This window comes from Suricata suricatta, chromosome 2, assembly GCF_006229205.1.
Source record: "Suricata suricatta isolate VVHF042 chromosome 2, meerkat_22Aug2017_6uvM2_HiC, whole genome shotgun sequence".
Taxonomy (NCBI): Eukaryota; Metazoa; Chordata; class Mammalia; order Carnivora; family Herpestidae; genus Suricata; species Suricata suricatta.
In genome coordinates, this window is record NC_043701.1 from 93227110 (window position 1) to 93251443 (window position 24334).

General features: G+C 36.1%; 1 protein-coding gene across 1 annotated transcript in view; it reads left to right on the forward strand.

Annotated features, from left to right (window-relative positions):
* The window catches only part of HDAC9 (histone deacetylase 9), a 912954-nt gene that overhangs the window by 384059 nt on the left and 504561 nt on the right, over positions 1-24334 (forward strand). Inside the window, exon 3 of the mRNA XM_029929772.1 lies at positions 6423-6485. Within this exon, the coding sequence (XP_029785632.1) occupies positions 6423-6485 (63 nt within the window). The remainder of the gene's footprint in view (positions 1-6422; positions 6486-24334) is intronic.

A 24334-nucleotide genomic window follows, 5' to 3' on the forward strand; every position in this document is an offset into this window, starting at 1 on the left:
TATAGTATTCATCCAGGGGCTACATATCACTATTGATTTGTGGTGATCAGAATCCCATTTATTTATAAGATGATAAATATTAAAGGTGTGGCTACATAAGAAGAACACATACTTTGTCAAAAAATATAAAATTAAGATTTTGAATCATACCAAAGAGTAAAGATCAGAATGTTAATTTTACTTAACTGGAATTCTTCCAGAATTTTGATCTCCATAGCTTTGTAGCCAAAAATAATATTTTGTCTTAAAATGAAGATTTTATTAAAAGTCTCGGGTCTCATAAATATCTTATACATACTTAGCTTAGTAAACATAGGATAGGTTAGACCAGGTTGTTTTGTATTTCAAAGTTGATTCTGCTAAAAAGAAAATGAGGTTTGATTATCAGTTGAACCATTACCTGTCATTTAAAGCAAAAGCAAAAATTAATGGTTGATGTGTACATATATTTACATTCAGCCTATTCATACATATGAAATAGTTTTTCTATGTGAAATAATTTTGCAGTGCCATAATACAAAGTGTAAAAACTACTGTACTGTTTCTCAAGCGACTTTTGCTGGGAGGGAAGGTTGAGTCTAAAGCGATAATTCTTTCAGAATGTTGAGTCAGAATGGTATAATTAATGGAATTTACCAAATAAAAATAGAACATATAGACATGAACCAATGCAATTGATAACCAGACTTTTCTAGAAACTCTGCCATCACTACATTTACTAGATCCAGTACTATAAAGTGTAACTACAAATGCATTTTATGTTAATTTCCTAGTGCCAATATGTTTAAATTACTACAAAAGGAAGATATTGGAAAACTTTGTTTACTCAAATTGTACTCAATGATGAGAATTACATTAAGGAATCCATGTGAGATCATTTCTACTGCATTTCTGGTGTCTGACCTTTCTCACTGGTTATTCTGTTCACAAGACAAGGAAATAAATGCAAAACATGAAAGTGCAATTAAATTTCATTTGATTTCAACAAAAGATTATTTTTCATACATGCACATCGCCTTATAAAATTGTGGTTTATTATTGATTTGAAGTTAATTGTTGAGGTTTTAATGAGACTCTCTGGTAAAAATGAATAACGATGAAATAGTACACGTTGAATATTATATCACACTACTTTCTCCTCCTGGAGTGGCTGCTCTGAGCTCTGCATTGAGGGACTGATGTGCAACTAGCAAATACTCAGAAGAGCAGAACCTTGAACAACATGGCTTAGTGAAGAGAAGCAGTGCACACATCCCTATCATAGGAAGGGTGCAGTGCTGGGCTCATCTGGCCCCTAAGAGATCCTTTTCTGGATGATCCTCTGTTATATACTTTGAATACTAATGGTCTTCTTCAGTCTCTTACCTAGTTTAATTATTTTCATTTTTGAAAAGTTGTTCTCTAATAATACTGGCTAGTTTAAAATTGGACCCAAAAAGGATACTTTTATCTATTTTTATTTTTAGCCATCTAATCATTGCTTTGGAAAGGTTGATCTTCTTTATTGATTCTTACACTTTTTCACGCATCAGAATCAATTGGAGGGCTTATAAAATACAGATTCCTCCCAGAGATTGCAATTTAGTAAGTAGTTCTGGGGTAGGACACAATAAATTGCATTTCTAACAAGTTCCCAGGTGACCCTGATTGTCTGTAATCCCCTAGAAATACAATGAATCCTGGGTCAACATGTTCCATTTGAAGGGCAAAGTTAGAGAAGAAATTCTTATCAATCAAATGAAGGCCAACAATTCTAGAGATTTTGTTGATGGTGTTTTGTTTTCATATAAAACAGTTTCCCTGGCATTTCATTGCTGCTGTGTTTTCTGAAAATTATACCTGCTCTTGGGTCTGAACACCATTTGGCAACCAGTTACATTGTTTCAGTGGAAAGGAATCACTTGTAAATTGAATATCCACTATTTAATAACAATTGACAATCTCTAAGAGATTGAAAAATCAGATAAACAGGCTACTTAATTCTCATTAAAAATTAGTACACTGTACTCTATTTCCTGTTTCTTGAGAGTCTGGGTGAACCAAGTCTACTACTTGCAGGCAAAAGTATATAACTTTATTGCTGTGACAATAGTTTGAGAAATGTGAGGATGGGAGATAAAGCAACATGAGCAAGTCAGAAAATGAGTTCAGAGTTCCAGGTGTTGGTGAGTTATCTTTGTAGATTTCCTATAAAGTAGAATTAATATTTCAGGCAAGCTGAAACCATACTGTGTCTAGATTTCAGAATCATAGGATTTGGTACTACATGAAAAGTCTGTGTTTGATTACAGATGAGCAGAGGGTACCTTAGTGTTTTAGAAAAAATCAGGTTACACTACCTTCTTTGCTTCTTCCCAGTGGGACTGATTTGAGAAAAGATCATTGTGAGCTAGAGGTCTGGGGATATTTTAGGAAATACTTTGATGCCATATGGATTTTCTTACACATCTTTTTGTGTTGCCTATATACCTGCATAAAAATAATTGGAGTTATCATAATTGCTTTTGAATGACATTTTGGTATCCCTCTTATGTTTATCACTAGCTTTGCATATTCTGTTTAAAACCACTCAAATAATTAAAGATAGTGGTTTCATTTTTCATCAATAGATAATATCAACATTTATTGAATGAGTATAAAATGCATGTCAAATGATTTTTAAATCAATTTCCAATATTTTTACTAAATTGAATTAACATTTATTATATTGAGATTTTTTTAATGCCTATTTATTCTAGCTTGGCATTTGTATTACCTTGTTTGTTTTTTTTATAATATAAAATTTAATAGTTTTTTTTCCAAGTCAGTAAAACTGATTTTATAAATGCACAAAAAGTAACCTAATGACATTTCTTTACTGACATTGTTGAGATGATGTGAGAGAAATTACACAGCATTCTTAACATTTAAGTTGTTGGTTAATGGAACTATGGTAGTCAGTATACTTCCTGGTGATTTTAATGATGCTTATTTTTCCTCTGAAAAACAAGTGACACCTATTTTATAATAAGTGTCTGATGCCTTTTCACCCTAAACTAAGAGGTGAAAGGCAAGACTGCTAATGGGAAAACAAACAAACAAAAAACGCTGAAAGCATGCAGGGATAAAATGTAAATCAATCTCAAGTGAAATAACTTGGTCAACATGAGGAAGATGCATTTTGCTACTTTCTGTGGAATGCCTTTTCCTAGAACCTTTGAGAAATTGGATAATTACTAACTCACTCTTCTGGAGTTTTATTTTTCGTGATGATAAAAGTTCAGAGACTCTTTTTGTCATTTGCAGTTTGAGGGGATCACTTAAATTTGAAATGACAAAACATGTGTATTATGTCATTAGTGACATTTTGTCACCCCTTGTACATGTTTATTACCGGTTCTGCATATTCTGTTCAAAACCACTCTGAAACAATTGGTGATTCCATTTTTCATCACTAGATCATTTTAAATTTTATTTTGAAGGTCTCAGGTAATTATTTGCATCATTTTAAAAGGGACAGGGTGGCAGACTGGAGAATATGATGGGAGACCTGCCAGACACAAAGCAAGTCTCTTTAGTCATAATTTCATTTCAGTCATAATTTTGTTAACAGGTGCTTTTATAGCCTTAATAATCTTCAGCACATCTTAATACTTTGTGAAAAAAAGGGAGTTTTTTTTGTACTAAAAGAGTGGATTTCAACTATTTTCTTCTTTTTCAAAAAAGTTTATTTTGAGAGACAGAGCATGTGCACGCACGCGAATGTGTGTTTGCGCGCACATGAATGGGGGCTGGGGGCAGAAAGAGAGAGAGAGAGAGAAAAAGAGGAGAGAGAGGCAGTTCCAAGCAGGCTCCACACTGTCCGTGCAGATCCCAACATGGGGCTCAATCCCACAAACTGTGAGATCATGACCTGAGCTGAAATCAAGAGTGGGAGGCTTAACTGACCGAGCCACCCAGGAGCCCCTCAACTATTTTCCTCTTACTGTAAGAAACCATTGTTCAAAAGAACTTTTACCATTCCGGTATAAACAAATAAAAGTGAGGCTGCACTGCCTTGGGGAAGGACCTTTTCTGGAGACACTAAAAGTCTGCTCCAGGGCACCACAGCATTCTGAGGGACAGAGAGTTTGAACACCATTATGGGCAAATTCTAAATTTTCCCCCAGGTCTAAAATGCTGTGCTTGGTTACATCATCCCCGAAGTAATTTGCCAGCTCCACAATATTTCCATCTCTTGAATTTTACATATTGATTTCTTAACTAAGTGAAAGTTTAGTTGTAATATCAAATGGAATTCATAATTTTTTCCCAATTACAGGAAAATAATATTTTCTCATTGTAGTTTAAGTCCAGTGTGTTTTGGAATAACCTCTTTTAAAAAAATCTTGTAACTTGTCTGTCCAAGTGTAATTTTGCAAGAAGTAGGAGTTAATCTATGAAAGAAGGGAAATTCAGTACTGCTTTTTTCAGCAGCGGGTTATCTGCCTTATGACTGAACATGCTTCCTGCCTTCCACCAAAACCCTGTCTCCTTGTTCTCTTCCCCTAGTCTCACACTCTGTGGTTGACCAAGATCCTTCCTCCATCTAGTTGTTCTAGGAACCTTAAACACTCCGCTTTTTCCCTTTCCTTCTCTATTGCTACTAAAGCTTTAAGAATTACATTTTCCTTCCTGATCTAGTTTAGAAAAGGAAGAAGAGTTCCCAGGACTAGTGAATTATCACTTTTGGGTGTGCCCTTATGAATGGCTAGCTCCTACAACCCAGTTTGTGATGCAGAATTTATGTCTCATACAGAAATGATGTTGTAAGTGTCCCTCAGACACTATAGGATGTTTAGTAGTATATACTATAGTTCATTTACTCTACAGGTGAATTCCAAAATGTGTGTTGGTCTGGGAGCCTATCAACTACTGTAAATGCTATTTCTACAGAAAGGTGAGGTCCGTGTTTGAGGTAGCAATGAAAGCAGAATATTTCTAGTTGAGGACTGACCATATTTATTGGTTGATCTACAAGTGCATATATTCAGTGGTTCTTCATCCATGCATTAGACAGCAGCAGCACTTTCTTTTTCTTTTTTTTTTCCACATTGAATTTAGCCTGAGAGGCTGAAATAGAGGGAACATTTTCAGACCCAAGCTACATTTTCTTTTTAATTTAGATATAATAGAAACTGGATGCAATAAAATTGATAGGCGGTACCAAGCTTGCATTAGGATATGTGAAAGGGACAAGTGCCTCGCATAAATGGCAAGTAAAAAATCAAGCTAGTTCTTCATAAACATTTTATTCTGGGGAGTGCTTGTTTTCTGAAACTACCTCTACTAAATCTCCTGTCAGTCTTGAAACTAGAAGGCAGAAAAGCTTCTAGTGCTACAGCCAACTGCAGTGTAGCCAGAGAAACAGGCAACAAAAATAGAACACCAGGATTGCTGTGCGTGGGTGAGGCAGAAACCACATTATGAGCAAAAGCTTCCAGTATTATTTTAGAACCAATACAGAGCTCTGCACTTCTCTCCTCTCTCTTCCAAAAACACATACTATAAAAATAAAATGAAATTAAATGTATGTGCATTTGCCCTCTTAGAATTATGATTCTTAATTTTTTTTTCCTTCCTCTCTTTGGAAACAAATCGCCAGTATGGAAATAGTGTGTAAACCAAGCTTGGAGGGAGGAAAGAGTTAATTGCTTTTAAGGCCCTGCAATAGAGAATTATGGTTTGAAAGATAGAGACTGGACAGCTGGGTTTGCTGGGGTATTTTTAAATGCATTAATGCTGGCTCCAATCACTCGGCCATGCTTGACCTATTTTTGGCTCAGGCCGACCATTGTTCTATTTCTGTGCCTGTGGGCCCTGCCGTTGTTGATTCATATGCAAATGGATTATCACTAGCTTTAGCCAACTTGAGCAGAGAGAGACCAGAAAGGGGGAAGAGACACACACAAACAGATAGAAGGGCACCGGCTGGAGCCACTTGCAGGACTGAGGGTGCTTGTAATGAAACTCTAGCAGCCTGAAGAACTATAAGCCAGGTTTAATCGGTTTCTTTTTCTCGTGGGTAGAGTTAATATTTTTCTACTTATTCTGACAAAGCAATAACCCCGAAGCACATTCCTATTTCCCACCTGCTTTCAGTTTCCGGGATAACCTAAACTCCAGAGAGCCATAGCATCCACTCGGTCCTTTCTGCTTTGTACACAGGTTGGTAACATAGGAAAAGTGTCCAGATCTTTTAAAAAGTGTATGTCCACCTTAACAGAAAGGAAATCTGTTGAAGTTGGTCGGCTGCTCCCTCTCCTCCGGAAGGAGGGAGGACCAGGGAGGGTAGCTCCTGGGGCCCGTGCATTGAGCAGCGATGAATCTTTCATGTAGCTGAAGTAAGAGTGATTGGAATATGCTGCAGACAATTTACGAGAGTGACTCGTGTTTTTCCTCAGATGGGGTGGCTGGACGAGAGCAGCTCTTGGCTCAGCAGAGAATGCACAGTATGATCAGCTCAGGTAAGATCCTCTTCCATAACTGAGACATTTTACGTGTGAAAGGAGGCAGACTTGGGAAATGCAGCTAAGAAAAAGCACCTCTCAAGGATTTGCTGCTTTTTGGTGTTGATGTTGCTATTTTCTTGGTGCGTCTGTAGGGTTTAACTTAGATCCCTTCCATTACCGTTTCTGTGCATATTCAGCATTTAGGGACAACAGCTTCTGAATGAAATCTCAAAGCTTTTGATGAAGGATGGGACTGAGATAAGTGAAATGTAGTTGGGGGTGCTTTGCCTTACTCTGCAACTAGAAAACGGAGATCTGTACTGATTGCAAGCTATTCTAATGGGACTTTAAAAATCAGGTAAGTTCATCCTGGGGCTTTAGTATAAATTGCAGCCTCTGCTAGCCGGATGATTTTATATTTACAATGTGCATACAGAAGCACATCTATTTATAGACCTACCTTCTGAAACATGTTTGCTAGGAGTTACAAAGGTAGTTTTAATGTGGCTTTTTCTCATCAGCCCGAAACGAAACTTCAGGATGGCATAAAATTACTATTAGCAGATGCTTATTTTAATTTTCTTTAAAAACATTTGGAGAGTCTAGCATTGTCAGGCAGATGGATGGCATAGCGCACACATAAAGGTGTTACATGCAGGTGCAACCCTTTAAAGAATAACAGTAACAGATTCTAATTTCTGGTTTCTCTGTGTATGTGTTTGTGCCATTTGGAAGATGAGTTGAGGAGAAGCAGCTTGTCAGCTTTATCAATTTCTATTTGTTAAAAGAGCAGCTCTCCAAACAGAACACTTACTTGTAATTGTTGCTCTTTATATTTAATCCTACAGCCAGTTCCTAAAGCCTGGGGGCTTTTTGTTTCCGTCCTCAGGATGCTTTAGTCTAAATTGGCTTAAAGTTCTCCCTCACATCTTCTAAGTTCCTATGTGGGCTTGATCATAATTCTAGATCAGCACATAGATTTCCATGAAAATAATGCAACGTAAAGCAGCGTTTACTTGCTAGAGCTGGATGTGAAAGAAATATTCCACAGGTTGGCATGAGGTCTGTTTCAGTGCTGAACACCTTCCCATTTACTCACCTACGTTTGAAGCAAGTTATCTTTAAACCTGTTAGTTGTGATGATTTTAAGATACTTCTTTTGACCCAATTTTGTGGTGGGCTCAGAATAAGAGATCAATTGTGTGTAATTTGAGGTGTTAACACTTAAGTGACAGGGATTATTTTAACTAGTAGCACCTGCTTATCTGCAGCAAATGTACTAGGATTTTAATATGGTTTATTATTATCTTTATGGCTATAAAGTTGACAAGAGCTTGGAGAGGGGTCAGTTTGTGTATCTCCAATGGAATTGGTCACTTTATTGAGTGTTTTATTTTTTAAATATGGATCAACTTTTCAACAATCACTATTTTGGGTATCTTTTTAGTACTACACTTTATCTGTTTAGTTTTCACCTCTGTGTTAGGAGTTTCATGTTTCTTTCACATGGTAGAAAATGCTGTTCCTTTTAAGCAGCCACTGGCTGCAGACACTGAATCTCTTGCCACAGGCTACAGGTGTTTGCAAGCCTCACCGTTTTCAGCATCTTTGATAACCACACGTCACTTTATTCCGATCTTCAGTTGAGACTGTCATTTTCCTGACATGAAAGCAATAATATTTTCCAGCAGGGGAGTGCTTGAGACTGTCCATGTGGTTGTCAGTTTTACAGGAAGCATCCTGTAAGCGCCAGCTATTAAATGAAAAGTGGTATAGATTGACATCAACTCTCAAACCTGTCTGGTATAAATAAGGAAACTCTGGGTTTTGTTAATTTTTCAAATTTCAAACATAAAATCATATCCATACTACCATGTTCTGTAAATTTGATTTTTTTAATATAATATGGCCTGTGTTTAGTTCCCCCAGTCTTTATTGTGTACTTCTTCTGAGGCATTGGCTCTCAAACTTGGAGTCACCAAGAGTATTTTACAAAATACTGATGCCTCGGTTACACCTCCAGAGTTTCTGATTTAACTGGTATGGGAACTATCCTGTATATTGGGATTTTTACTCTCTTCCCAGCAGTCCTAAGGCTGCAGTAAACTTTAAGTATCACAGATATAGGGGTAGGAGGAGGCGATGGTGATCCTGGTGACCCATTTCAGTAGGCATGTTTGTCTTAATTTATCTACAGATTTCATTCCACTCCCTTTTGGACCAGTGGCCTGGGTCTATGATTGATAGGCATAGGAATAGATGGAGTCTTTGGATCTAAGAGAGATTGTTTGGCGGTAGTGCAGAGTGGTGGAGACACCAGTGTTCTGGGAGTGAGGAGCTCTGTGTTCTAACTAGCACTTTGCTGCTGGCCGTTTGGATAACTGGTTACTCACCTGTAAACTGAACAATAACGTGCCCTCCTGCTTACCTCTGGACATTCTTTATGAGGTTCAAATATAACAACATGTTATTGGAGTGCAGACTCCCTATTATTATAGCTATTTTTAGTGAAAGAACCTGGGCTTCTGGCTTTTCAATACCATGCTCTATCTTGCTGAACAAGCTAGATGAGTTCGATTGTATGTCACATAGAACAATGATATTTTGTTTTGAGAGTAAGTTTCCTTTAGTTATCTTACACATCAATTACTGTTTTTGGTTTTCCTGGTAGGAACCAGTAATCTCCTTGGGCAAATTGTGACTATAAATCAGAGTAGCTGTGTGTGTGTGTGTGTGTGTGTGTGTGTGTGTGTGTATCCATGTGTACATGCACACGTGTTCCGTAAAATGTCTCATTACATAGTAATCAAAGGCAAATAATTTGCAGGATATGTAATTGAATGGTGAAACCACAACAGAAGATTTCTTGAAATTAATTATTTTAAAAAGCTTTGTTTTATTGTTAGCTATTGCTTTGAGGTTCCCATTTGCTATTTTAAGTTAAGCTTGATACTATACTTTAAGATAAAGATGATTTTTCTTCAGAGTTCTTTATACACTGTTGAAATACAAGTGTTTTATATGGTTCCATATTTTTTCTAATATTGACCCAGCTAGGCAAGACATTTTAGGGAGAACGAGTTTCTACAGCGTAATCTGCTAATGTGTCTTCAGTTAAAAGACTCTATAATATTGAATCTTGGAATTCATTATGAGTGACACAGTGTGCTAGGTCACTTGCTACTTTTGTGGCTGGTGTGGGCCAATATAAGTGATAGCTGTGGCAGAAACTGAAGCATGTACAAATATTGACTCAGGTCACTCAGCGGTAGCTGGCAGAATTTGGGGTGCTCTCCTGTTGCCAGGCATCTTGCTCAACATGTTGGACAGCAGAGCTGTCCAGACAATATTGGAACAATTACTATAGAAGAATTTCCTAGAGTTTATACAGCATTAATGTAAAATACATTTAAAATAAGGAAAACTCATATTTTTACTATGTATTCTTATTTTAGGGTATAAAAGAAAAGCATTTAAATCTAAATCCTGAATTTCTTTTATGGAAAACATATCTTCACCCTTTCAGAATCTTTTTTTTCCTTTGGTGTGCATTGTCGAGGGGAAAGGAACATTTTAGATTCAGTAGCCATTTATGTCTACTTGGAAAGCAGAATCTAATTATGAAAATGTAAGTCTGTGAAATGCTCCTGTCATGTCAAGAATCACTTCTGGTATTTCCCATAATTACTGTTTTGCCATTCTCTAACTCAAGTTATCTTCACTTACAAGGCAGTTATCAATTTGAATATTTGATAGGTAGTGATCAGAAAGCTAGTTATAAATAGGTCCATTGAGAATACGGACAAGAATGAATATTTTATCTCTCTGTGGATGACACCAGTGGAATAATTGTTGTCTGTTAAAGTAAGAAAATTCAATAAACCCCCTCAGAACACTGAAATAAATCCAAATTCTGAATATTTATTTATTTATTTTTATTTAGAGAGAATGCATGTATATGAATGGGAGAGGAGCTGGCGGGGGGTGGGAGGGGGGAGAGGTTGAGAATCTTAAGCAGCTTTCATGCTCAGCGTGGAGCCCAACACAGTGTTGGATCCCATGACCCTGGGCCAAAATTAAGAGTCAGATTCTCAACCAACTGAGCTACCCAGGTGCCCCCCAAATTGAGGTTTAAAAATGAGGATTTTGGGGGCTCCTGAGTGGCTCAGTCTGCTGAGCATCAAGCTTTGGCTCAGGTCATGATCTCACGTTTCGTGGGTTCAAGCCCCACATCGGGCTCTGTGCTGACAGCTCGCTCAGAGCCTGGAGCCTGCTTCGGATTCTGTGTCTCCCTCTCTCTCTGACCTTCCCCTGCTCACACTGTCTATCTCTCTCTCAAAAATAAATAAAACATTAGAAAAAAAGAAAATAATTTTTTAAATGAGGATTTTGATTTTGAAGATGAGAAATTTGAAAATGATGTACTGCATAATTTGTCACCACTGGTAGATAATGAAGTGACTCTAAAATGGTATAAGCTGGCAAACAATCACCGTACACACACACACACACACGGTATTCAGCATTGAATGAGTACAGAAAGTGATATGGCCTAGGATATCTTGGGAACTAATAGACAAGGAAAAAATGAAATGGGGATTTTGATCAGGACAGAGAAACCTAACGGGCCTGCATCCTAGACCTCCTTAGGATTTTACTGACAAGATGACAACTTCATCAAAATTCTCACTAACATCCCCAAATTTGAAGAGAAGCAAACTGAGTAGATATCCTCAGCTGCTGCTGTTTTTGCTGTTGTTGTCGTTGTTGTTGTTGTTGTCATTCTTGTTGCTGTTGTTGTTATTTCTTCTGCATGAGAAATAGTACAAATGATTTTAGAAAAGAAACTATTGGAATGGAGGAGAAACACTGCCTCTCTGGAGAAATGAAGATTTAGGAGTAACACTCTAAATTGGGAAAATGATCCCTAGTTCTTTTCAATGAAATACTCTTCCCCAACTATCTTAGATACTCCACCAGAAGAAAACATCTATTTACTGAATCCATGGAATTATCTAATAATTGTTCCCCACAAATGAGGCATCTTAATAAGAACATAAATTCCATAAAACAAGAGCTCAAAGACGAGATGATAAAACAATAACACAAGAGAAAAAGGATATTTTAGATCTAGGGAAACAAATTGAAAATGAAAAAAGCATGGTAATTATAGAACAAAAATATTCATTAGAAATAGCAGGAAGCAGAACAGACACCAGTGAAACTCTTTACCAACAAAGGGGAAAGATTTAAGAAAATCACAAAGAATGAAAAAGGAAAATGGATTCAAGCAATTGGAAAGAAGTCAATTAATAAGAAGTACAAAGGCAATATAACAAAAAGATTATTTATATCCCTAAAGTTGATATTCTAAAACATTGAAACAAGATAATTTTGTGAAAAAGAAGAAAGATTCTTTCACTGGAAAAGAAAAAATACCAAATCTGTAGATTGAAAGAACTCTCATTTTTAAGGACAGTCTGCTGCAAGTGCTCATCGCAGAGTCATATTCTAACTGGGCTATTGATTTTCAAATAATAAAAATTCTTCAGGAGTTCAGGCAGGTAAAGCAAAGGTATATGGGGGAGGAGGTGGGGAGGCAGGGAATGAATGAGACTCAAGAAGGGTTATCAAGAATATACAACATTCAATGACCATAGGTAATGAAGAAAAAATTTTGAAGTTCATAAAGAAGTATAACCCAATGGTCCATTTAGGCAAGAGTTATTAAAATATAGAGAAAATGGGTAGGCAAGTCAGAAATTCCCAAACGTGAACAAGACAGCTTCCAATGAAGCCCACACAAAGAAGAGACGAATAAAAATTGAAATTCAGAAGTAGAAAAAGCATAGCCAGATAAATGGGGCAAACGGGGAATCTATTTAAACAGATATGATGCTGTGATTACAGGATAGAAAGCAAATTTTATAAAGTAGGGCAACATTCATAAGCATAACCAATATGAAGCAGTAGAGAGAGGTGAGATGGAGTAATGTGTGAAAGTGCTGATAGCTTCTTTCTAATCAGGTTCAGACTCCCTGCTGCTTAAAGTAGAAATACAGGGGTAAAAGAAAAGGATTCCAAACACTGATTTTTAAAAAATAATTTATTTAGGGGCACCTGGGTGGCTCAGTCCGTTAAACATCCGGCTTTGGATCAGGTCATGATCTCATGGTTCGTGGGTTCGAGCCCCGCCATCGGGCTCTGTGCTGACAGCTCAGAGCCTGGAGCCTGCTTTGGATTCTGTGTCTCCCTCTCTCTCTGACCCTCCCCTGCTCGCGCTGTCTCCTTCTGTCTCTTAAAAGTAAATAAATTTTAAAAAACATTAAAAATAATTTATTTAACCTTAGAAAGATATTTCTGGAAATAGAACGTCCTATAGGAAGGAAGCATTTTGTATGTTTATAGTCCCGTCAGTTGAAGTTTTTTAATCCTGTTAAAATCATTTAATGATTTTTAAATAAAAATAACATCAATGATATGATCTCACTTTTATGAAAGTATATTTTATCTATCCATCCATCTCCCAAAAGAATTCATACATAGGTTGAAAGAAATCAGGGACAGTTTTGTGTGTGTGGTGGTGGTGGTGGGCTGGTTTGCTGGGAGGGGGGCATTGGGGTTCATCATCTTACTTTTTCACCTTGTATGAATTTTTACGATATGCACATATCTTCTAAAAAGAGTTTCTTACACACTTGCACACAAAGCTACTGTGCCAGAATACTAATGATGTTTAATGCAAGTAGTAGGTAAGTTAGGTTGTTTTCTGCTGCAAGTAACTGAAAATCCAACTCTAAGTGACAACAAGGAAATTTATAACTTAGTTAAAATAGCAGGGTAGTTGACAGCACCAAGCAGTCAATAATGTCAAAAGTAATCAGGTCATTCAAACCGATTCCCTCTATTGGCCTTAGAGTTGGTATCATCACAGCTCCGTTTCCTCCAGAAGGCACGAGTTGACTGTAGCAGATCCAGGCATTGTGTCTATTTATGCATGACAAAGTCTGGAGACATAGAAGAGATATTTTGCTTGCTTGGATGCTTTCTTTAGGGAGGTTTCACCAAAATGTTTCCAGCAAATTTTCCTTCATAATTTTTTGGCCAGAGTAGCAGCATTTACCCGGGCACAAAGGAGAATGGGACCACCATGATAGCTCCTTAGAGTCATACTGCACCTAGGAGAGTGGGTGCTGTGGCCAACCTTTTAGTTTGTATTAGGAAGAAGGAAGAGGGGTAAGGAATGCATGTTAGCTGGGCACCAGCAGGACTTGCTACGGTGTGTATGTTGGTGGTTGAAATTTTTCTTCTTGGTACTTTTCTTCAGGTTATATTTCTCAAAATATAAATAATTAAATGAAGTAAGTAGACCATGTAATTTTTTTCAATTGACTCCTGGGTGTTACTTCATTTTCATGAAGATTATACATCCATTTTAACACTGATCACATGTTTTTACTAGTATTGAATAGAAAGCCTTTCTTAGTACTGTTAGAAGGAACCCTAAAAAGAATAGTTATGGAAGAACACTGGATCTCATTTTTTAGAGAAGCAGAAAATCAACATTGTAGACTAGTGTATTACAAGCATTTATTATAAATTTGAGTAAAATATTCCTTTAATGCTGGCCTTGAGTGAGACAGAAAATATTAAGAGAAATTTATCTTATGTATAAACTTTTCAGTACACTGAAGAAGGATTATTTTTAAAATATTCAAAATGCAGTTTCTTTGCCAGTATGTTGTTATAATTATTACATTTTCAGAGTAATGAACAATTTTAACAATCTGGAATAGTAACTGCATTTTAACAATTTTTTTCTGAATTGGAATACTTTGAAAACAATTTAATTGGAATAAAAACCCATGGAAATGACTTTAAAAATAAGCTTTCAGTAGATGAAATTCAAAGATATTTTGGCATGTGCTTCAAATCAGAGTGGCAGTGCTGTGGTCTGTCCCATTCTTGAAAGGAAGATAAAGTGCCAGTGTTTGGCTTGGATGTGTGGTGTCCTTACTATGGGCAGTTCTCCATTTTCTAATTTTGGGAGATTGACAATAGAAAATACCTGTGTCTACTAGTTCCATTCTTCCTCAACTAAATCACTTGCACAAAACAAATTTAATTTAAACAAGAGTTTTTGCAATTCTAAATGACCCACACTTTACGTGTTATCAGACACGTATGCTCTATGATGCTATGGTTCATGAATACAAAACTAAGTAATTATTGTGTTTTAGAAGAGTATCAGTTCCATTCATTATTTTAATGTTAAATTTTCCATAGTCAAATAAGGATTAGGCCTTCCTTTTATATATGGTGTTTTTTAAATACCGGATAATTAAATCCAATGAAAACTACATTTAAAGAAGAAGGAAATTTACCAAACCACAGAGTGTAACTCGTCATTTACTTATGATTAAACTCTTTGCATGTTGATAAGGTTGGAAAAACCCCAACACTTCATTTTATTTTTTTACTTCTTCCCCTCATGGCCTATGACTTGTACTGAAACATTTAATTTATAATTTATATTCAGCATTAACACAATTGTAGCCCTGTGGATGTTTTTTCCAATATTTGAGGTAAGTTTTGGTGGGTGTCAAAGACATGACATGTATCCAAACTAGGTTAAAATATTTTTAAATTTTAAAAGTTGAAATTAAAAACAACAACAACAAAAAACCCAAGAAAATTTCACTGAATTTCCTTTAAATTACATTGTGGTCTGGGAGTTCTTACTTTAGTGAAGACATGTTTACCCAGAAAGTTTTCAGGGAACCTCATGTAGGGTTAACTAGAAAAGCTAAATTTTACTGTTGATGGTGCTTTGTAAAATGTTTTATTTAAATTCTAGTTTGTTAATATACAGTGTAGTATTGGTTTCAGGTGTGCAGTTTGGTGATTCAATACTTACAGAGGACACACTGACAAGCGCACTTAATCCCCGTCACCTATTTAACCCATCCCCCGCCACACTCCCTCCGGTAACCATCAGTTCTTTAGGGTTGAGCCTGTTTTTCGGCTTGCCTCTTTTGTTGAGGGTGCTTTTTTAAATCTGCTTACAAATGAAATTCATTTGTGTATTTTGAAGGTATGTGACTTCAGGAACCACTCATTTTAGATTTAAAAATATCACAATCAGTTATTTTCATGATTTTTCTGACACATTTCACTCTCATCTAATTGTTTAGTCTTTATTTAGGTCAATGGTTGGAGCCATGTGTTTTCTTCATTTTTTTATCACTGTCATTCTTCTTATTAATATATGAAGCTACTGTTTCAGAGGCTTTTTCTGTGTCAGGCATTGTTTTATCATTTAATCGTCCTTGCAGTTTGAAGAGGTATGCACTACTTAGAGCAGTATTCATATTTTGTAGATACGGTAACAGATTCAGAGGAGCTTACTGATGGTGATCATGGGTAGGAACCAGCAGGGTCAGGTCTGAACTTGGTTTGTTTATCATGTTTCTGTTCTTGTTTACCATCTCTTTGCCACTTTTTCTCAAAGAGAAAAATATTTTGCATAGGATAATGTATTTCATATCTGGGGCTAAAAATATTGAATCAGCTCTATTTATAGGTAGATGTCTAGGCATACTTCTGAGTCCTGGGAGGGTTAAGGCACAAACTGGCAACTATGTTGAAAGGGTTGGTTGAAGGAGCCTCACTTCACATCCCCAGGGCTTGATAATGAAATTGGAGGAAGTTAACACTGTCCAAGGCTCAGACATCTCAAACCAACCTCCAAAGTTCCATGAGATTGATGATACACAAAGTAATGAGCACACACTCTGGACAGAACCAATATCTTCGATGCATTTGGTGTGTTTGCCAGTGCTCACAGTACATCTTATAAATCATAAAAGTAAGGTTTGAACCACTTCAGAATAGCACACTATAACTAATGTAATTTCGTTGGAGAACTTTTTTTTTTCCTTCATATGTTAGCTCCATGGGTTTCAGTATTTTTTGACCAAAATATTTGAATTTATATCCACTTCAGTCCTTACCTAGAAATGAGTTGGAGGGGTGGAGGGAGGTTCAATAAAGTCTATATCTCCACTTAGACCCTGATCTCAACATGCTATGTCAAATTCTTAAGCCAAAAGAATAATCCAGCTAATAAAATTTTTACTCTGCCTCTTTGGAATATATATTCATCTAGTTTGGGTACAATGTGGACATTTTAGGTAAAAACTGGATGGTGCTGTTTGTATGTACCAATGTGATATTACATTTTACTTTATCTTGAGTTAAATTTATACATTAAATTTGACAGTTAGGTACTAATGTAATTATTAAGGGATCAACTCCTTGGTTTTCATCAGCTAATTTTTATCATCTTATTGGGTATGAGAATCTTGAGCCATCTTTATGGAATACATGGTGGAGGCATTATTTATTGTCGTATTAATGACCAACATAATTTATTGCCTTCCAGGCTAAAGAAGCTTTCAGAATATCATTAAATGCATTAAAATCTGCAGATGCCCACATGCCGGTGGCTCTCTTTAGCAGGCTGACTCCTTTGGGTCAGTTATTCTTAGCCTCGGTATTTCTATCTTATGGCATTGCAGGTCTAAGATTAGCTTGTTAGGCGTTATCATGCCATCTGAGTTACCTCCTAATATAACTCTACCCTGGAATGATTATTTATAGAAAGAGCATTCTGTCATTTTTGGGTTATTTCTAGTAGTTTAAATAAAGAAGAATAACATTCAAGTGAAACCACAGATTCCTTCCTGCTGCCAAAACAACATGATAACTGTCTGCTTAAGGGGCAATAATGTTTAAATGTCTGCTTAGAGTGATTGCAGAATTCTTTTTATCTCTGCCACCTTGACAGAAAAGGGAGAACTTTGGATATTGATGTTTAATGCTTATGGAAAGGCAAAGAGGCAATCTTGATGCTTTCTGTCACAGAGCGCAGAAGACTCCGATTGATCATGACAACAAGAGACACACAGGGTTTATTTTTAGAAACAGACATGGCTAAACTCTCTTTTTGGTGTTAATATGGCTCATAAACAGGGCTCCTCGTTGCTGACCCTTCCAGGGAAAATGGCATTTTTTTATGCACACATTATATATGCTCTCTCTCTTTTTTTTTTAACTTTGCAAGAATCACTCTCTTATTAAGAAGATAATTAGAACTTTTTTAAAGCTAAGAAATCTAAATTTTATAAAATTACTCCAAAAGATATATAGCACTTTATAGCATTTCATGAAGATTGGGTCTAAGCGATGGTTTATGGAAAACAGTCAAATGTTCTAAGTACAGTGAATATACAGGTTGGTCATAGCCATGGAAAAATAGATGAATGTACATCATAAATGACTTAATAATAAGTTATAATACCTGTAAAATATTATCATCTATGTTTCTGGCTTTATTGTAACACTATATAAAATATAGCTATAAAAGGTATTATGATAATCATGATTCATTAAGTTGCTGATTTAAGCAGATGAGATAAAAATTTAAGTATATAAAAAGGAAGTATAAGTTTTTGCTAGTTGTTCTGGTGTAACTAACTCTTATGGAATCCAACAAAGTTCATGTAAAATAAAATGTACAATTTCACATTGGAGAACTGAACTCTTAGGTTACTTTATACTAAGTTTAATGCAGATCATGGTAATTGATATATTGCTTTAAAATTAGAATTGCAATTTTACTATCTTAAATTTGCATTTTATATTTCCTGGTTATTCACTCATTGTTGTTAGATGATGAAATGTTAAAGTGGCGTGGTACTACATTTCCTGTTACATGTTAATTAAACCGCTATAGAATGTATGACTCAGTTCTACAGTAATATTCATATATTTATTATTTAATTATCTTATGAAAACATTATCTTCTCAAAAAATAAATATTTTTGTGCTTGTGTGTAATATAAGAAATCCAGAGTCCATTAGGGATATGCAGAATGACAGACAAAAACAGGAAACACACAGCAATTCAAGTGTATTCTCAAAGAAGTTAAGATGTAAATAAATTCAGAGGATTGGAAGTAGAAGTAATTGTAGGAACCCACTGCATCCCAACCACTCTTAATTAGCAGTTGAAGGTTTGGAGAGATGATGTAATTGCTTGAAGTTTTAGAAGCTGTATTGAAATAGTCATACATCTTTTTTTTTTTACTCAAAAATATTTGAGAGCCAGCCATATACCAGGTATTGTTCTAGGCACAGAAGATACCCACCCCTATGAAACGAGATGAGGAGATATATATTTCACTGATTGTTCAATTGAATGATGGATAGATAGGCAACTCTAGATAGTAATAAGTATTAAGGAAAACTAGAGGAGAAATGGGATAGAAAATGACTGATGGTAGCAAAGGCAGTGTTAGAAGAATCAAATAAAGCCTTTTGAGGAGGCTAAGATACAAAGAATATTTCTGCAATAAAAGTTGGTTTTCTCTCAACATTCTGTTTGATCTAGAACAAGCAGAATGAAAGCAGAGTTAGAATAGAGTAGGAGAATGGGAAGATTTTATCAGTGGATAGGTGAGAAAGCCGGGGAAGGTTGTTCCCTGGCTTTGGAGACTCTCTATTTTCCAAAGAGAGATTTTGGAATGAGATGACCTCTCCCTAGGATTAATGGTTTGGGCTGGAAATTAAGGACATTTTTGAACCATTCACCTTGGTTCTTCCCCAAAGGTTCTTCTTTGCCCACCATTCCGGCTTTAACCTCAGATATGTGGAAACTTCTTACCCAACCAGTATGAGCCATGCTAGTAGTTTAGTGAAGTGATGAATTCCTCTTACCTGGGAACCAAAAAGAATGGGGAGAGTATATCCCCATCCACTGAAATTAGAAGTCTGAAAATTTTCTCTCAAATTTACAATATTGTACACTTACAGAAAATTTTTTTTAGATAAAAGAGCTGAGAGTGGGGAAGGGGCAGAAGGAGAGATAATCCTTCTTTTTTTAGAGAGAGTGAGCACAGGCAAAGGAAGGGCAGAGGGAGAGAGGGAGAGAAAGCCTTTTTTAAACAGGCTTCACATTCAGTTCAGAGCCCAATGTAGGGCTTGACCTGAAATCAGGAGTCAGTTGCTCAACGAACTGAGCTACCCAAGTGCCCCAATACTGCACACTTTTAAGGGGGTTATGGGGCCACCTGGGTGGCTCAGTCACTTGAGCATCTGACTCTTGATTTCGACTTAGGTCATGATCCCAGGGCCCTGGGATCCAGCCCTAACTTGGCTCTGCACTGAGCGGGGAACTTGCTTATGATTCTCTCTCTCCGTCTGCCTCTCTCCCTTGCTCACACTTTCTATTTTTACAATTAAAAAATAAGCTTTAAATAATAAATAAAGGCATTATATAATACAGTATTCACTACACAGGTGTTTATTGGGTCCTTACAATATACCAGGTGTTTAATTCAGGGAAATCAGATGAATAGCAGCTTCCTTGTGTAGCTGTAGAACTGTAACTTCTAAATAAAATGTTTAGAATACATTGTCTTCATCCTGTGAAGAAGTGGATAGACCTGTGATTAATTTTTATAAAAGTTGAGTAAGGAAGTATATAAATCTATTTTTTAAAAGGGAGAAACAGCAATGTGCTAAAAACTGTTTTCCCCACATGTTCTGCTTTCTCATGATTAGAGAGCAATGATAGATACATGTAGTAGGATGGACAAATATTTTTGAGGGACTGACACATGATCTCACATGCCTGATGCCTCATGGGGTTTTCCCTCAACATTCCAACTGGTCTAATGCGAATGGAATGAAAGCACAGTTAGAATAGAGCAGGAAGTGTTCTGGAGCTATTTTAAACTCCACTGAGTTGTCCCTTCTGCAAGGGATGGGGAAGCTTTTAGGTAGGTAAGGGAACCAGGGGAAGGAAATCATCTGCTATTTTCTTTAGCTTCAAGAATACTAGGACTGAACCGAACTCCTGGACAAAGTGCTTTGTTAGATTCACAGTGTAGCTTGAGGGAAATTGCTAATAACTACATTTTCTCCCAAGGATTGTCTCATGTAATCAATTCCATTCAATTATTGAGTACTTGACAGCTGTATTTTTAGTCTAGATTTCTAGTTTATCTGTTACTGCTCTGTGAGTGTGTGTGTGTGTGTGTGTGTGTGTGTGTTTGGTGTGCACACACACTCGCGCACACTAACAATCATCTGGTTCCTTTTTCTGGAATACCCTCTTTCCCTCTGTTCTTTACTGGAAGGCTCCTAACTCTTACAAAGCATAGCTCACATGTTTCCTAATTCCCCCATCCCCTGCAACATATTCCTGGTTATGTATATTATCTTCTCCCCAAACCCCTTCCTTCCATAGTTCTTTATTACTAACTTAGAAATTCCCACTTTTTGTCTTACACTATGGTTATTTATGTATGTGTGTCCCCATACCCCCCATTAGTTATACTATAAGCTTCAAGAGTAAAAGTTCATGTTTTACTTCTATTTTTATTCCCTACAGTACCTAGCTCATAATTGATCCCTGAGAGTATTTTTAGACAAATGAATGAGTGATTAAGTGGTTTCACAGTCTGTTTTTTAAAAAAAATTATTTTTAAAAATGATTTCCTCTTTTATATAGAAAATAAGTTCTCAGTTTTTTGTAAATTTTAAAAATTAAACTTCTTGGGCTGTTAAAACCTTTAGCTCAAAATTAAAACCATTCATTATAGAATATAAGTCAAGAATAATATCCATTGCTTTGATAATATGTATACAATTCCTAAATGTTTCAATTATTCTTGAGAATGGAATTTTGTAATATTCTTTTTTGACTTGATTTCTTAATCAAGAATGCCATGAGATATGTGTCTGCATTCAAAATATTAAGTGTGAAATAACTAATTTAAGACTGCCTGAATATAAAAGTGTTCTCTTTGGTCCCAGGAGAATAAATTTGGTTATGAAAATGATTATAAGTATACTTTTATATTATTCAAACACTACTTCACATTATATCCTATTTTTCTCCTATGTGAAGTTTTTATATAGAGACAGCTTTCTTAGATAAAGACAAAAATGGATAGATGTTTTGGTTAATAGTAGTATCAATCGAAACAGTTTTGCCCGTCAGATTGCTATTTAGAGCTCATCTACATTTATTTGGGTATTATTTAATTGGCTATATCCTTTGAGAAGGGAGTAATGGAAAAAATTTTTTGATAAACAACTTAATAATCAAATGTTGAATGCCAAGGGTATCAGTAATTTAAAAAATATATCTAAAGTAAAATGTCAGAACAGGGAATTCACATAGTGAGATATTAAGGAAAGACAGATGGAAGGAGTGAATCAATCTCTGTACCCAGTTATTCAAGGAGAAGAATGAAATAAATATATTTATGCCTAAGTGGGAGAGGAATGGTGAAGAGAATAAGTGTAATATATGTGGGAAAAGATTTAATTTTTTTCAGGGTAGCCTTTGCTGTGGTTTAGCCTTAAAACTCAGCACAAGATAGGATACATTAAGGCTATTAAGGCTAAAAAAAATTGAGTTAGTTAATATAAATGTGGGCCAAGAAAAGAGTTGGATAATAAAACCAAATTTTGGGGCACCTGCGTGGCTCACTTGGTTAAGCGTCTGACTTCGGCTCAGGTCATGATCTCACGGTTCATGGGTTCGAGCCCCGCATCAGGTTCTGTGCTGACAGCTAGCTCAGACACTGGAGCCTGTCTTCAAATTCTGTCTCCCTCTCTCTCTGACCCTCCCCGGCTCATGTTGTCTCTCTCCCTCTCTCTCTCTCTCTCTCTCTCTTTCTCTCTCTCTCTCTCAAAACTAAGTAATAAAAAAAATTTTTAAATAAAACCAAATTTTGCATCATAGCTGTTGAAGTCAGCTTAATAGAGCACAGGAATGAATGAATACCAGTCCCAGTGTTCAATCCATGACTTTGCCATTTGTGTTTTCTGGTCATTGTGAGTCCAAGGTAAGTTTCTAATGCTATAATAATTGTATTGAGGTGGCACAAATCATATTTGGTTGGCTTTGGATTTAGAAGTTTTTCATTTGTATATTAAATATTATTAAGAATTAGTTCAAATAAATTTTGAAAGGTTATAAGTTTTGGAGCTATAAATTCAGTTACTTGGAATCATCTATTTTCTTTTTTGAAAGAAAATTAAAAAGATTACACAAAATGTAATAAAAGATGATACTATTTACAGTAGCAATTAGAGCTTTTATGGAGAAATTGATAAAATTATTAAAGAAAAAATAAGAAAACTTAAATATTTGAGAGTTGCTGTGCTCATAAATAGGAAGACTCCATCTTTTAAAAGTCATGTATTCTAAATCAGTCTATAAATTTCTTTGTTATTAAAACAGTCGGGGTGCCTGGGTGGCTCAATCAGTTAAGTGTCCAACTTCAGTTCAGGTCATGATCTCACAGTTGGTAGATTTGAGCCCCATTGTTGGCTCTGTGTTGAAGCTCAGAGCCTGGAGCCTGCTTTGGATTCTGTGTCTCCCTCTTTCTCTGCACCTCCCCTGTTTGTTCTCTCTCTCTCTCTCTCCAAAATAATTAAACATAAAAAATAAAAATTAAAAGAAATAAAAATAAAACAACCAACTTTCTTTAAGAAATAGATAACTCACGCATAATACAAAAACCAGATGTACTGAATGGTATTGTACAGTGAATAATAAAGCTCACCTCCACACCAGCCCTTCCAGCCATTCAGTTCTCCGCCTCATTGGGGGCTTGATGTCAGATTCTTCCTTGCTTCACAGATATATTGTAGGTCAACACAAATTCATTTAAAATGCTATCAGGGACTATTGCATACTGACTGAAATTTAAATGTAAGAGTAAGGGCACACATGGCAATTTTGTAAAATAAGAAATGAGAAGAAGAATGGTAGATACCAAGTTATACAGAGCTGTATTAGCAATGATTGGTTGGTTGGGTAAGGGACACAGACAAATAGGTCAAAGGACCAGAATACAGCATAATTTTTAATAACTTTTATATGCCAGAATTTGCATCACATAAAATGGTCAGGGGACAAAGAATTAATACATTCAGTTTGTAAACTCATAGTCAAATGATGTACTCAAATATCTATTTTTAAAATACCATTGTTAGTCAGTTGGACAAGTTACTGTTTAAATTTCTCCAAGGCTGATATATAGTATATGCAGGGTCTTCATTTTATGGAGGGATGAAGAGTTTTTTTAGAAGCATGGGAAGGATTTTAGTTAAGTTTAACTAAATTAGGTGCAATATTTATATAACTCACCAATTTTCAAAAGACAGTTTCGATTGATTTAAAACAATTTTTTAATGTTTATTTATTTTTGAGAAAGAGAGAGACAGAGCACGATCAGGGAAGGGCAGAGAGCGAAAGAGAGACAGAATCCGAAGCAGGCTCCAGGCTCTGAGCTGTCAGCATAGACCCTGATGTAGGGCCCAAACTCACAAACTACAGGATCATGACCCAAACTGAAGTCTATCACCTAACTGACTGAACCACCCAGAGGTCCCAAGATTGATTTAAATAAAAGATTCAGATTAAATAGTACTGTTGAGTGAAATAGAGGGTGATAAATCGGTCAAGGAATAAAGGTAGATACTCTACCTTAAAGCCTCACAAAATACCAGTCAGCACCTAAAACCACCAATGAGGAAATAACTTTTAAGCTGAGGCCTGAGTGACTAGAAGAGCCCAGCCATGTAAAGAAAGACATTCCAGGTAAAAGGAACAGCCAGTGCCAAAGTCCCTAAGTCCAAAATATTTTTGGGCTGTTTTCAGAATAAAGGCTAATGTAATCACAGCATTTTCAACAAAACAGAGGAAAAAATTAATAGTTAGGCAGGGACTGTTTGAATACTGTGTCCAAACTGCCTTTTCTAGCAAACTGAAAATGACA